Below are 14130 nucleotides of genomic sequence, written 5' to 3'. Positions count from 1 at the left end.
GAAATTAACATAAATTTTAAACTGCTGTACTTCCCTAGCCAATTTGGCTCAGTGGTTAGAGTGTTGGCCTAAGGACTGAAGGGTCCTGGGTTCAATTCTGGCCAAGGGCATGTACCTCAGTTGCAGGCTCAATCCCCGGCCAGAACCGGGGCCAGTGCAGGATGCAACCAGTCAGTGTATCTCTCTCACATCGATGTTTCTCTCTCTCTCTCTTTCTCTCTCTCTCTCCCCCATCCCCCTCTCCCCCTCCAGTCTCTCTGAAAAGCAATGGAAAAAATATCCTTGGGTGAGAATTAAAAAATAATAATAAAAATAAAAAAAATAAAACTACTGTACTACTAGCCCATTTCTATGTTTGTGAGCTCTCTGCGTACTTGCAAGTGTTTCTCTTTTCTCACACATTTCCTCAGTGAGAGCAGATGATATGCAGGCAAAGTGTCTGAAGATCCTGCTTTGCTGCTCTGTTCTATGTATGCGTGTACTTAGACTTTCCTTAATTAAAGGCAGTGGAGTATGGGATTGACATTTTGGATATTTGACTGTGACTATTCAACTGTGAGTGAAATTTTATAAAGTAAATCTAGACACCTTTTTCCTTTATCAGTGGTAAGCATCCTTAGTGGCATTAGGCAATGCAGTATGAGTAGTTTAGAAGAGAACTAAAGACAATAATTAGGGTAATTTTTAAAGCTTAGGATATCATTTTCATTTTCTACATACTCTTGGTAGGGGCTGGAGAGGTAGAGAAGGCAAGCCTTCTATTCCTGTATCATCTCCAGCTTCTTTGTGTACTCTCCCAGCTGTCTCACTGAAACCAAGTTGCAGTATGTGATCCCGCTGATTCAGTACTGCATCTCCTTCCCCTGGGCCCTTACCCCACGACCAGTTCAGAAGCTTAAGCAAGTAGTAATTGCTGACCTTGGTTTCCTGTTTGTTGTGGGTAAGAATCAAGGGGTGGGGAGGAAAGGAACAAAATCAACCCCAAACACCAGAGGCAAGCACTGAAGCTGCATCTGTCTATAATCCAATGTATGTCTTTTCAGTGCCCAGGGAGTCAATAGTGCCTTTATGTTCCCTCAGTGGCCTAGGTCAGGACACTAATACAGAGAAAAACAATTGCTTGAATCCCAAATTATTTAACAGTCAAAGGCTGTTTCAGAAAAACAATTCCTCCAGGAAAGAGATTTGCGTGATATCAGGCAGCTGAAGTCTCTTCCGGCCAGGCCCTTTGCTCTGGGTGAACATGCTAGATGAGAGGGGTCAATGTGCCCCAGCACCAGTGGAGGGGGCCGGGACAGTATTTCTGAAAGAGCAAACCAAGCCCAAAGCTAGCTTAGGGTAGAACTACTTGTTTCCTTTTACATCAGTTGCTTCCTTCTCCTCCTCCTGCTTTATACAGCAAGAGAATTGTTTGATTTTAGACAGATGTGTGCAGCCAGCCCAAATGTTGGCATGGTAACAACTGATGGATTGTCAGTATCCAGTGCTGCTTTGTGGCAGGCATAAATGGAGCCTGGCTTTGAACAGGGGGCTGACTCTTGTCTAACTCAAACGGGGACCCAGCCAACATCCATGGGGCATGATATGCATGGAGGCCCTGTGGCAAAGTAGGTACTGAATTTAGAATCACATATAAAGCCTGGAGATGAAACAAATATTCCTTCTTACACAGGGCTCCTATGGCTTATGATTCCTGGTTAAATGTTAACAAGATGAGCACTGCTTTGGTTTACAGAACAGTCCTCTCATGCTTGCTTGTTTTCCCACAGGGGACGGTATGAATGCCTATGTAGCCTACAAAGTTACAACACAGGTGAGTCCAGGTGACCCTGCCCATGACCACCTTAATGGACTTGGGTGCTGATACCAAGAAGGTCATCATTCAGATTATTTCTGGGTATTTCTTTAGTTTCTTTGCCAACATCTTCAAGTTTACTCAAGATGGAGCAAGCCTGCGTCCCCTTGGTAATCTCATCTGAACTTTTCCACTTTTCTTCCAGAGAGCTAACACTTCAGTGAAACTTTGTAAGTTTTATTAAGACATGCAGTGTATCCAATATAGTCCTGTCCCTCTCAGGAACTGTGTGACTTGGAGCTAGTTTGGTGGATTGCTCCAAACTATATGTCACCTATTTTAAAATTGTCAGTTCTTCTGCAGTTTCCTATATGGAGCTTCTTTTAATACTTTCCCTAACCTTTTGCCCCTTAGGTCTGGTCTTCCTTTTTTATATAATATTTATGCATACAAAACTTACACAATGTTGTATGCAGGTTATGAAGCATAAAAAATGAAGCCCCGAACCTACCACCATTCTTAAGATGAGTACCATTGAATCCACCTGTGTGTTTCTCCCTGTCATATCCCCTGCCTCACACCTTAGAGGTGACTACTTTCCTGAGTTGTCTCTCCTTTATAAAAAAAAAAAAAAAAAAAAGTCTTGATATGTGTATCTCTAAACAATATATTGTTTTGCTTTGTTCTTGAATTTCATAAAAATGGCATCGTTCTGAGAATAGTGCTTTCTTTACTGGCACTGTTTCTCAGACCCATACATGTTTTGTGTAGCTGTGGTTTATGGTGTGATTATAGCATATTTACCTGCTTTTATATTGTGAATATTTGGCATGTGTACAGTTTTTATAGTTATGAACTATGAACATTCTTGCACATGTTTCCTAGTGTACACATAGAAGAGTTTCTCTAGGGTATAAAACCAGTAGTAGTTTCCTGAGTCATGCAAATGTTGGAGAAAAGGAATACAAACTTTAAAAAAGTCTTTGCACCAAAAAAATATAAATAAACGAATAAGTCTTTGCACCAGTCTATACTCCCATCAGCAGTGTGTAAAAGTTCCCATTGATACACTTTCTTGCCAATCATTGGCAAGGCTAGTCTCCTTAAAGTTTGCCTATCCGGTGAGTATTAAATGATCTCTCATTATGACGTTGGCCTAGTCTTTTTTACTAAAAGTCTCCTTTATGTTGTATTTCTACTACTTGTCTCCCTGCCTCCTGTAAGTTCTAGATCCTTTTACACCTAAGGGGTTAAAGTGTCTACAGTGTAGACATTTCATCTGATCCTCCCCTTCAGAAGCTGTTTAGTCTGTCTTGTCTTTAGTTTGGGTACTTTAATTCTAGCAGCTAATATACCCTTAATAAGTCGATGCAGGATGAATGGGTTATAGGTAACCATAGAATTCTAGCTTTATTCTAGACTTCAACATGTTTCCTTAGAGCAAGGATTCTTAACGTGGAAATGAAACTGTATACTTGAATTTAATTAGTTGCCTTTTGGAATCCTATAAATTTTGTGCGTTTAAAATCATTATTCTGAGTAGGGCTCCGTAGACTCCATACAGCCAGAGGTTAACTATAGCTCAAAAAAGTTAAAGAACCTCAACCTTGGAGAAAATTATTTACCAGGTGGCTAAGACACGGATATGGGAAATGAATTCCTTTGATGTCAGCTGAACAACTTTCAAAATACTCTTTCATTCCTTATTTGGAATGAAATTGCCTTCTGTTTTTCTGTCCCCAAGACGAGCTTACCAATGTTCAGAAGTAAACAGTTTGCAGTGAAAAGAAGATTTAGTGACTTTCTGGGTCTTTATGAGAAGCTTTCAGAGAAACACTCTCAGAATGGCTTCATTGTCCCTCCTCCACCTGAGAAGAGCCTAATAGGTAAGTCTGTGGTCTTTAATTCTGCTTAGGGTTTTTTCTTTGCATTCTTCTGCAGTATACTTTCTATTTAGTATTTGAAACTATTTCATACAACAATGTAGAGTCTTGTGGTTGGAAAAGAAACATTTCCAGTGTTTTCCTGTAAGTCTCATGAGGTCTAGTGAAGTAGCAGGTTTTGACATGTTCTCTTTCCTTGGGCAAGGTAGAAGTCTCTGGTGTTAGCCTGGGGGGTGGGGGGAGGCGGTATTTGGATTGGCATCCAGGAGACTTAAATGATTGCTGTTCCTTCCAAATTGAAATGTAAATTGGATAGGGGTTGGGGGCAGGGAACCTCCTCATCATCCTCAGTTGATGTTTGATCTATACTCAGAGTCCCATGGTCCACCTTTTAGAAAGTATAGATTCTGCAAGCCCCAGAGTTTAGAGCCTTCATCATTTCAAGACTCCATGCTCATGACATGGAAGTGGTCTTTGGTTCTGTTTTGTGGTGCTATTCTCATTGCCTTTCCTCCTGTGGGCTTTTTTTACAGATTTATTCTTTTCATGATGATGATTAATTATTTTTGCTTTTTAAATTCCATTCCAGGAATGACAAAAGTAAAAGTTGGGAAAGAAGATTCCTCTTCTGCAGAATTTCTTGAAAAACGGAGGGCCGCTCTAGAAAGGTAAGTGCCACACAACCATTTTCCTGAATAACATGGGAACTAGTGAGAAGCTGAAACCTTAGACTCAGTTGTGAGACATTCACTGGAATTAGTCGAGATGAGAAACTTGGGTGAATTAAAGATTCACACCTTCGTAATATGTCTAACTTTCCCTAAGTCTCTTACCTCCGCAGCTTAGGAACAGACCACCTTCTTTGCTTTCCCCATCCTGAATAGGCAGTCATACTCTCCTTGGACTGAGGTCTCTTTCTGGGCAGTTATTTTTCTTCCCTTTTTAGAGATGTGAAGAACATGAACTTGAATGTGCTTACAAGCCTTTATATGAAAGGGCCTTATCTGAGGACATTTCAAAGTAGTGAAAGTACATTGTAACCCTGCCGGCACTGTATGACACCCAAATCTGTGAGGCCAGCCTTACTAACCAATAACTGCTTACCCCATAGGTACCTTCAGAGGATTGTGAACCATCCTACCATGTTACAGGACCCTGATGTCAGGGAGTTCTTGGAAAAAGAAGAGGTTAGTATTGTACAAACTGAATTTTATAATTTATTGCTGTCCCTAGTGAAATGAAATTAGTTCATTCAACAAATATTTGAACACTTAACATGCATATAGACTAGTATCAGATTATATCCTAGTTTGTAAACCCCTATGAGTGACAAGTACTTTGCAACCTTTGAAAGAAAAGAAGCTCTGCCTGTAGTCAAAAGCAACTGGTTGTGGAGGTCACACTGCAACCTAGTTTTCTTACATATCAACACAGTGATCTATTTGGCAAGTCCTTGGCATGTCTTTCACAGGTTACTACTTGGCTCAAATTGAATACATTCTTTTGTGACAGAAGGTGAGGGGCATTGGTTCAAAACCAGTTACCACAAACCACAGAACTGCCATGTAGCAAAAGTGTTGATTCAAGTGGACAGTCTTTTTTTACAGGCTGTGTGTAGGCTATTCATGATTGTGAGAAATTGGAGATAGTCCAGTTGCTAACAATTGAAGAATTAAGTAGAACATATCAATACAACAGATACTTTATTCTCATCATAAACAGAAAGTTTACAGAAATGTTTATATGTATTTGCTGGAAGCATATATTAAAAGAAATATAAAAGTGAAATATGCACACCCAGCTGGCATGGCTCAGCAGTTGAGCATTGATTCAGGAGATCTCGCGCAGTTCGATTCCTGTCAGGGCATGTGTCTAGGTTGCTGGCTCGATCCCTAGTAGGGGGCATGCAGGAGGCAGCCAGTCAATGACTCTCTCATCATTGATGTTTCTATCTCCCTCCCCCTCCCCCTTCTTCTCTCTGAAATCAATAAAGACATATTTAGAGGAAAAAAAAGTGAAACATGAAACAGCATGAAAATGTAGCTGTAGAAATACATTAGTCATTAAAGATCCAAAGAAACACTAGAATAAAACAATGTTGTATTTCATAGGAAAGAAATCTAGAAGGAAATAAATGAAAGGGTGGGACTATCATTTTCTGTTTTTTGTTTTGTGTTTATTTTTAAATTTTTCTTTAATTTGCATATAGTGTATAGTATTCTAGTGAAGAAAATGCTACTAAGTATATGGGCATTTTTTCCCCAAAAAATGGAACTTTTTAATTAAAAATTCTGTCTAATGCTTTAAATCTTTTCATTCCTTCTCTGGGATTCCTAAGTCCATTCTTCCGTTTCACCCACTTACCCCCTTTGTTCCCCTAGATCAGGGTTTGTGCACAGTGGCACTGTTGACACTTTAAGGCTGGCTCATTCTTTGTTGTGGGGGCTGTCCTGTGCATTGTAGGGTTAGCAGCAAGCATCCCTGGCTCTATTCACTAGATGCCAGTAGCAACCCCCTTCCCAGTTTTAACCACCAAAATTCTCTCCAGACATAGCCAAATGTCCCCGTGCGGGGATGGGGATGGCAAAATGGCACCAAATTGAGAACTACTGCTCTAAATCTAATTTTTCAGCATGGTATGCTATAATATATAGATTCTTCAGCATCCCTTAGGAAAGTACATGCCTTAGGCAAGTACTGAAAGTCGAACCAATCAAATTGTTTCTAAATATATGGCATGTTTGGCTTAATTAGGTCATCACTAAACGTAGCCTCAGTCAGATTAAATAACATTCCAGTCCTTGGATCTTTAATCACCAGGGAAAATCCAAATGGAATCATAGCACAACTTCAAAGACTTTCAAGACCTGAAGTCCAGATGTGTGCAGAGTATGCTAATCCAAAGGAACTTCTGACTTTTAACAAAAGCATACTTGATATTTAAGCACTTCATGCCTGGGTGGGTAGACAATCTCAACATGCAGTCACCTGGCCCCATAACATTCACACTACTTTCTGCACACAATATTAAAAACAGAAAATTTTGCTAATTCTGTTCAGCATCGTCCTTTGATTTTTCTTTCTGTATATGCTGGTGATAGATTTGTCTGCCTTTGAAAACAACAATCTACAGTTCAAACAATTTGTTTGGCAAGTTTTGGGCATGCCATCTGATGGATTCTAATTCTTCTGAACCTAAAATAGGGGCACCAGATAACTTGCCACCCCTGCCTTCTTGGTCTTATAGCTGCCACGTGCTGTGGGTACCCAGACATTGAGTGGCGCTGGTCTCCTCAAGATGTTCAACAAAGCCACAGATGCAGTCAGCAAAATGACCATCAAGATGAATGAATCAGACATTGTGAGTAGCCCTGTGCCTCTCAGTTTCCCCTGTTCCCTCAGGCTTATGGGTCAGAAGCCCTGAGGAATCCTAAAATTTCTGATGTTAGAGACTTTATTTTTAAGATAATTCAGTCCCTTTTTTAAAAACTCCTCCTAAGGAGAGACTGCACTCTGTACCTATGTGAGTAGCCGCCATTAAAGCTTTGGGCTTGTGTGTTTCAGTGGTTTGAGGAGAAGCTCCAGGAGGTAGAGTGTGAGGAGCAGCGCTTACGGAAACTGCATGCTGTTGTAGAAACTCTAGTCAACCATAGGAAAGGTAACAACCTCTGAAATGCACTTGGAGCTGGGGGAAATTGATGTCTCCAGTGAGCTGGGGAGGGAGGGCATGCTGTTCCCAAGCCTCTCAGCCACTCAAATTGAAATTCTCAGCCCACCTGGACCTTGATGTTCTGATCAAAAAGATATGCCCTGCATCTCCTGGCAGGAAACATGACTCAGCCACTGTGGGCATTGTACTTCCTACCTGGGAGGGGTGTAGGGAGCTGTTCCAGATACAACTAGACCTGGGACATGGGCTTCTGTTGTTATGATTGAGTTGGTGGCTTATATCCACAAAATGATGTCACACACTTTAGCTATGTGGTCAAATGAGCAATTTGTAAATTTAGAGAAACCGGGTATGTCTCCTAACCCTTCCTCACTTTTCTTTAGTGAGATTTGCTTAAGAGCTAGTGAATTTTGCCAAGTTTGAATGCTTTCCTTCTGTGCCTTAAGCATGCTGATCATCAGAAATCTAAACAGACGAAAAAAAGCCATTAGAATGATACCAGTGCAAGGGTGGGCAAAATGTGGCCCAGCCCATGGGCCGTATCTGCCCAGGGCCTATTGCTGTGAGCTAGGAACAGTTTTTACATTTTTAAAGGGATGAGCAAAAAAAAAAAAAAGAGAGAAAGAGAGCATGTAAGACCATATGTGGCCTGCAAAGCTTAAAATAGCTGGCCCTTTACATGAAAAGTTTGTCCCACTCTAGAATATGCCAGGCTGTGCAGTGTGTGCATTATTTACTCTCATGCAGGCAGGCTTCTTACCAAGAGCTCTAACATAAATCAGAATCATTCCTTTGGCCCATTTGTATTAACTGGTCTCTGGCTCTTCAGGAATATTAGAGCTGCTTTTTCCAGGTGGACCTACCTAGTGAAACTCATGACAGCAAGTGCCTCTCCCTGCTCTTGTGACCAAGGTGCATTCCCCTCACTTTCTGAGTATAGTTGGCTGTGGTGTAAGTAACTGGGTTGCAAAGCCCACGTTGCAGGGGGCAACATTGCTGGAACATGCTGTGTACCAGCTGATGTGTCCCTTTTCTTTGTGAGATGAGAGGCCTCTGCTGTCTTCCTCCTTCCAGAGCTAGCACTGAACACAGCCCAGTTTGCAAAGAGTCTAGCCATGCTTGGGAGCTCAGAGGATAACACGGCATTGTCACGGGCACTCTCCCAGCTGGCTGAGGTGGAAGAAAAAATTGAGCAGCTCCACCAGGAACAGGCCAACAATGACTTCTTCCTCCTTGCCGAGCTCCTGAGCGACTACATTCGCCTCCTGGCCATAGTCCGAGTAAGCTTCTGTTTCCTTTCCTCTTTCTCATCCCCTTGATTTAATTTATCTTACCTTTGCTCTTCCCCTTCCCAAGAATGTTTCATTCATTTTACCTCAAAATAGGTGTAACTTTCTATTCTTGAGAGAAGGTATCCTGTGAACTAAGAAATCCATTTAACTGTTAGCTAATTATCACTAAGTCATTTTGAGGCCCACAGCCAGTTTTTTAAGTGCATTGGGAGAAGAAATGCTCTTGAATGCCCAAGTAGGCCCCCTTCTTATTGTTGAAGCTGGACAGGGCCCTCTATGTTCCTTTGTTCAAGCAAGGCTTATTAGAGACCTGCTGTCTTGGCGCCCTGGAGCAGTCATTTCCTCAGTCCTTTGGTCTTTACCTCCTTAACAGTAAGCGGTGGCTTTGCCTTGGTAAGAGCTCTTGCTGGCTTCCACTTGTCTTCCAATGTGAGCAGTCAGGTAACTACACAGAACCAGCTTGGCATTGCATGGAGGAGTGTGGCCAGGGGGCTTAGAGCTTGTCACCAGAGCCCTTTGTGTGCTGTGCTGACCACACTGGTAACAACACTACAGCCTGCCCCTCAGGTCAAACACCTCACCTTTTCTCCTGGTGACCAGCACACTGGTTTCCCATGACATTTCAGAGCGTCCAGGAAGCTTCACTGAGCAGTGATACTAGCTCTCGCATGACCTCCCTGAGACAGAGGAGAGCCCTGTAAGGGCCTAATTCTGCCCCTGATCCACCTTGGGACCAGGATGTATGAGCCTCTGAACAGAGCCCCCCCCACTCCCCATCTCCCCCAGCAGGGAGCGCTTGTGCTTCCCAGAGCTGAGCTGCCCCCCCAGGGCTCTTACTTCCTCTGCGGTAGCCTTGCCTAATAGAGCCTGTGGGGTTGCTCATTGCCCTCTCGCTTTGCTCTTGGGTTTGCTAACTCCAGAGTGATAAGCTGGAAAAGTAATCTGCTTTGGAACTGTTAGAACTGGTCAGACTACTTAGACTGGAGCCATCCCAGGGAAGAGCGCTCTCTGTGGAACCCTTCACAGAGGAGCATTGTTTGGGATCCCTGGAGGACATAGTGCTTGGATATGATGCCTAGGCTGTGTGAGCCCCTATGGACGGGGTGAGAGAGGCCTCGCCTAGAGCTCCAGGTGCTAGGGCAGCAGGCCTTAGAGCACAGAGTTGCAAGCTGGGCTTTTCTCTGAGACTTTTCACCTGCCCTCCTTATGATCTTAACCTGGTGGTTAGATCAGAGCTAAGCAAATTTCTTTTCCGCTCTTCCCTGAAGGTGGCGCTGCACCACTGTGAGCCCAGGGGATTAGGCTTGAGTCTTACTTGGATATGAGGTCACCCTTTACCTAATCCTTTCACTTTGAGCTGTTAAGAAATTTCAGGTGAGCCCCAGTGACACTGCTGGGGAAAGTGAATTTGGTGGCATCTCACTCCCTGAGGTTCAAGTCTTGGCAAAGCCCTGTACCTAGAAAACATCCAGGGAACTTGTGCAGGGAAGGGGAAAAAATGGAACAGGGCTGAGAGGATGGCCACAGGCACACATCTTTCACCCAGGCTGTCTCTGGAAGCCTGCAAAGTGAGTGGGGATGTGGGATAGTTTGGTTAGGCTTCTGGAAATCTTGATTGTGGTCAGGGGACTGGAACCATGGAAAAACAGCAAGTGGATTTTAGGGAGCTTTTTGGGACCCTTGATAGCCTAAAGCAATTGAGTGTATGAATGGGATGAAAGCGGTTTGTCCCTGTGGGTGGGGGCTTTTAAGTGTTTAAAGATCTTTTCAGCTAACCCTGTATACCAGTTGGGTGTCAGTTTAAAGGTTGCTTTCTTATGTTGGCCTTCCCTGATATATCTCCCAGGCTAAGCTAGGTCCCCAGTTTTATTATAGTACCCTGCTTGTTTCCACTGTACTCTGCATACTTGTAATTACTTATTGGTAATTATTAGTATAATATTGGTCTTTTCTAATAGAGTATAAGCTCCATGAAAGCAGAGCCATGTGTGTTTCATTCCCCACTGTATTCTTAGTTCCTGGAACATGGCAGGCACTCAGAAAGAGTGTGTAGATTCATGGACGGACTGATTTGAGGGAGGCCTTTTGGAAGCTATAGTACTGAGCACTGGCATCAGGCCACCTACTGTGCTCCCAGCCATCCAGCCTTGGGAGTGGCATGAAGCAGCATGGCGCTGGCCCACTGGAGGCTTGGAGAAGAGTCTTACTCTAGCTTGTGCTTTTTGACAAACTTCAGCTGGGCACTAACACTCGGCTGCAAAACCTGCCTTTGCTCGGTCCTCCCCTAGCCCAACTGCTGGGAGAGCCCCCCCAGGCAGAGCCAGCGGAGCTCCTGAGGGCTCGTTGTGCTCTTCCCCAACACCTCACCCCCACAGGCTGCCTTTGACCAGCGCATGAAGATGTGGCAGCGCTGGCAGGATGCTCAAGCCACACTGCAGAAGAAGCGGGAGGCTGAGGCTCGGCTGCTGTGGGCCAACAAGCCTGACAAGCTGCAGCAGGCCAAGGATGAGATCGTGGAGGTGAGACCCCGAGGCAGCCCTGCAGGGGTGTTTGCTGGTCCCTAAATGAGCCCAGGTCGCATTCCACCCAGATGCTCGCAACTCCACAGCAGGCAAGGGAGATGACTGAGTCTGAAGGATGGTGGCTTTTGAGAAGGAGTCCAGGCTCCTTGTGAGGCCTGGTCCTCTTCCTGTCCTCCCATTCCATCCAGACTTGGCAAATAATCTCTACTGGAAGGGTCCTGGCTGGGTCTTTGAAAAAGGTAATTCAGATACGCCCCCCTGGTGAGAACTAAGTTCAGCTCTCTGGGGCTCTCAGCCTTGTTGGTGAGCACCTAAACCAGAGCTCTGGAGTTAGCAGGGCTTTCCTAGATGCCAGGATTGGCCTGGGTCCCTGGCTTCTCTTCCAGCCAGCCCCAAAAGGTGGCCCTCTGCTGGACTCTGACATGCTAAATCCCCTTATGGTATCTCATCTTACCCAGAGGGACAGACAGAATGACCAATTGAGATTTCATATAGAATTGCTGTCCAAGGCAAAGGCTAATGGTACTATAATGTTAAGGGGTCCTTTTTTTCCTCTTTCTTCCCAGTGGGAGTCTCGGGTGACTCAGTATGAAAGGGACTTTGAAAGGATTTCAACTGTGGTCCGAAAAGAAGTGATACGCTTCGAGGTGAGATAGAGGATCTTCTCACAAGTGTGCAGTGCCTGCTTTACTAGTGGTGTTAGTTTTGTCCGAGTCTGTTGAATAGAGAGACAGATGGAGCTGCCAGTGACTTGGATTTGTTGTGAAGATGTGTGGCTGTGTGCGTATGTGTGAGGGGTGTCTTCGTTTCATGTTTATATGTTTGTTCCTAAGGCAAAGTGGGTGTCCTACACTTGTTGCTGAACTAGAACAGTTAGATACAAAATAAAGCCTGTAGCTGTCATACACCCTCTGGTCCCCTGTCCTGTCTCCTCCCCTTCCCCACACCCTGCCATGCAAAAAAGCCTTGCGAGACCTTGGCAGAGGCTGTTTGGCTGGAAATTATAGCTATTTCAGCTGCTGGCTCTACTTCCTGGGCTGTCTATTTTCGGTATTGATCAGCAGTCATCAGCACCATCTTATCAAGAGGGGAAGCAGCACTGTCTGGGTGGTCAGTGTAGAATCCTATCTCCTATAGAAAGAGAAATCCAAGGACTTCAGAAACCACGTGATCAAGTACCTTGAGACGCTCCTGTACTCACAGCAGCAGGTATGTAAGATGCATGACTTGCATCCTCCACTGCGTTCTCCACAGACGAGCTGCATCTGTGGCTCTGTGGCAGGATGGACTGGCCCTGCTCTGGGGCACTGTGCCCTGCTATAATCAGTGATTAAAAGTAGGCCCCATTGCTCTAACATGGAGCATCCAGTAGGGCCTTTTGCTAAGGAGGATTGCCTTAATCCTAAAGTGAGTTCGTTTTTAAGGACAAACTCCAGCTATCCTCCCTTGAACCCCTTGATCAAATACCACCTAACCCTCTTGAGGCTGAGGCCCCAATTGGTATGTGGAACAATGGTCCCCACTGTGAGGAGCTAACTGAGATGGGCAAAGCTGTGGTCCCCACAGGGGTACTTCCCTGGGGACAGAACCAGGACTAACTTCAGAGATTATTCTGAGACTAGAGGGGGGGGGGCAGTGTGGCCCAGGGTCCACTCTTGGCCTAGCCATTTCCTCAGCTCCGCCTCACCTGAGGCCTCCCTTCGGGTAGCTGAGGCACTTGGGGAAGTGCCATGGCACTATGCTTGCTCCCTCCAGAGCTCAGGCTCTGCCACTAGATGGGGGCACATGCTTATTGTCCCCACTTCTTTGCAGCTGGCAAAGTACTGGGAAGCCTTCCTTCCTGAGGCAAAGGCCATCTCCTAATGGACCAAGGACACCAGAGCCCACCTGCCTGACGCTGCCTTTTTATACACTGTCCTCCTCCACCTCTGCCGGACCCATGATGCATCCTGTCTAACCTGAGTTCACCTCCTCCCCGCCCCATGACCAGCTGTCCTATCATTCTAACCATTACTTCATTTAGCTTCCATATATATTTTCTTACCTGAGAGAATAGTTTCTTGCTTTAAGCAAAAGACCTATAATAGGTGGTGGAATTATGGGTTAGGGGTGGAGTAGTGATATAAATATATAAATACAAATGTATATTTTTCAGGATGTGGTTAGGAACTGGGAATAACGTTTTCTGTTACTCCTGATGGTGCCTGAAAAGATTATGTAATAAAATATTTTAAAATCAGGTCACATGACTCAGAATGGTGGTGCTTTTTCCTTTAGGCTGGGTACAGTTGGGAAGCAGGTCTGGAATACTCCTGACCAAGGCGCTGCCCAGGTAGAGGAAGTTTCTCTCCCCAGGAGCTCACAACCCTTTGCTGCTGCTTCCCTGTGGCACTGGAGCTTCCTTTTCTCCATCTACCACAGCGACATGTTCTAAGGGTCTCTTAATCTTTATTCCTACTTCTTTAGAGAAGGAGTTTTAAAGACGTCTCTTATAATAAGAGGGGCAAAACCAATTCTCCTGCAAAGGAGGAAAACTTTCTCTTTTATGGCTACCCTGTTTCCGTAAGCTGCCCAGGGCACTGAGTCGTGCCTTCTGGTAGCAGAGTTTTGGGTTCCGAACTTCTTTTAGCCACCCATCAACACCGTCCTGAAAAGTGTAAAGGACTGATAAGGAGTTAACTCTATCCCCATAGACAGGAGCCAGGCACTCTGTTTCTAGGTAAGATCATCCAAGAGTTCCTAAACCTCCTGAGGCTCCAAAATGCTTTACTGTCTGTGCCTAAGAGGGAGCATACCATCGAGAGGTCCCCGTTGTCAGCACGAGCTGAAGCCTTCAAAGGTGCCTCTGTGCTGGCCTGACCAGGGAGGCCCACAAAGATGCGCTGTTGCTGGGCTTTCCCTCAGCTGTTTAAGCTCGCTGGTCAGAGGGACTACCGAGCTGTTCTGTGGGCAGGGCTGGCAGACTGCC

The 14130-nt window shown here is 44.8% G+C and overlaps 1 protein-coding gene across 1 annotated transcript in view; it reads left to right on the top strand.

Annotated features, from left to right (window-relative positions):
* The window catches only part of SNX1 (sorting nexin 1), a 38091-nt gene extending 24588 nt beyond the window's left edge, over positions 1 to 13503 (top strand). Inside the window, exons 5-15 of the mRNA XM_016208589.2 lie at positions 1770 to 1813; positions 3540 to 3681; positions 4268 to 4346; positions 4790 to 4865; positions 6926 to 7039; positions 7243 to 7336; positions 8423 to 8628; positions 11016 to 11159; positions 11729 to 11809; positions 12300 to 12371; positions 12975 to 13503. Of these exons, the coding sequence (XP_016064075.1) occupies positions 1770 to 1813; positions 3540 to 3681; positions 4268 to 4346; positions 4790 to 4865; positions 6926 to 7039; positions 7243 to 7336; positions 8423 to 8628; positions 11016 to 11159; positions 11729 to 11809; positions 12300 to 12371; positions 12975 to 13025 (1103 nt within the window). The 3' untranslated portion in view covers positions 13026 to 13503. The remainder of the gene's footprint in view (positions 1 to 1769; positions 1814 to 3539; positions 3682 to 4267; positions 4347 to 4789; positions 4866 to 6925; positions 7040 to 7242; positions 7337 to 8422; positions 8629 to 11015; positions 11160 to 11728; positions 11810 to 12299; positions 12372 to 12974) is intronic.
* Positions 13504 to 14130: the final 627 nt, after the last annotated feature.

Source organism: Miniopterus natalensis, chromosome 1 (assembly GCF_054644295.1).
Source record: "Miniopterus natalensis isolate mMinNat1 chromosome 1, mMinNat1.hap1, whole genome shotgun sequence".
NCBI classification, from domain to species: Eukaryota; Metazoa; Chordata; class Mammalia; order Chiroptera; family Miniopteridae; genus Miniopterus; species Miniopterus natalensis.
The sequence above is the reverse complement of the archived record's forward strand: the minus strand, read 5'-3'. Positions and strand labels throughout refer to the sequence as shown.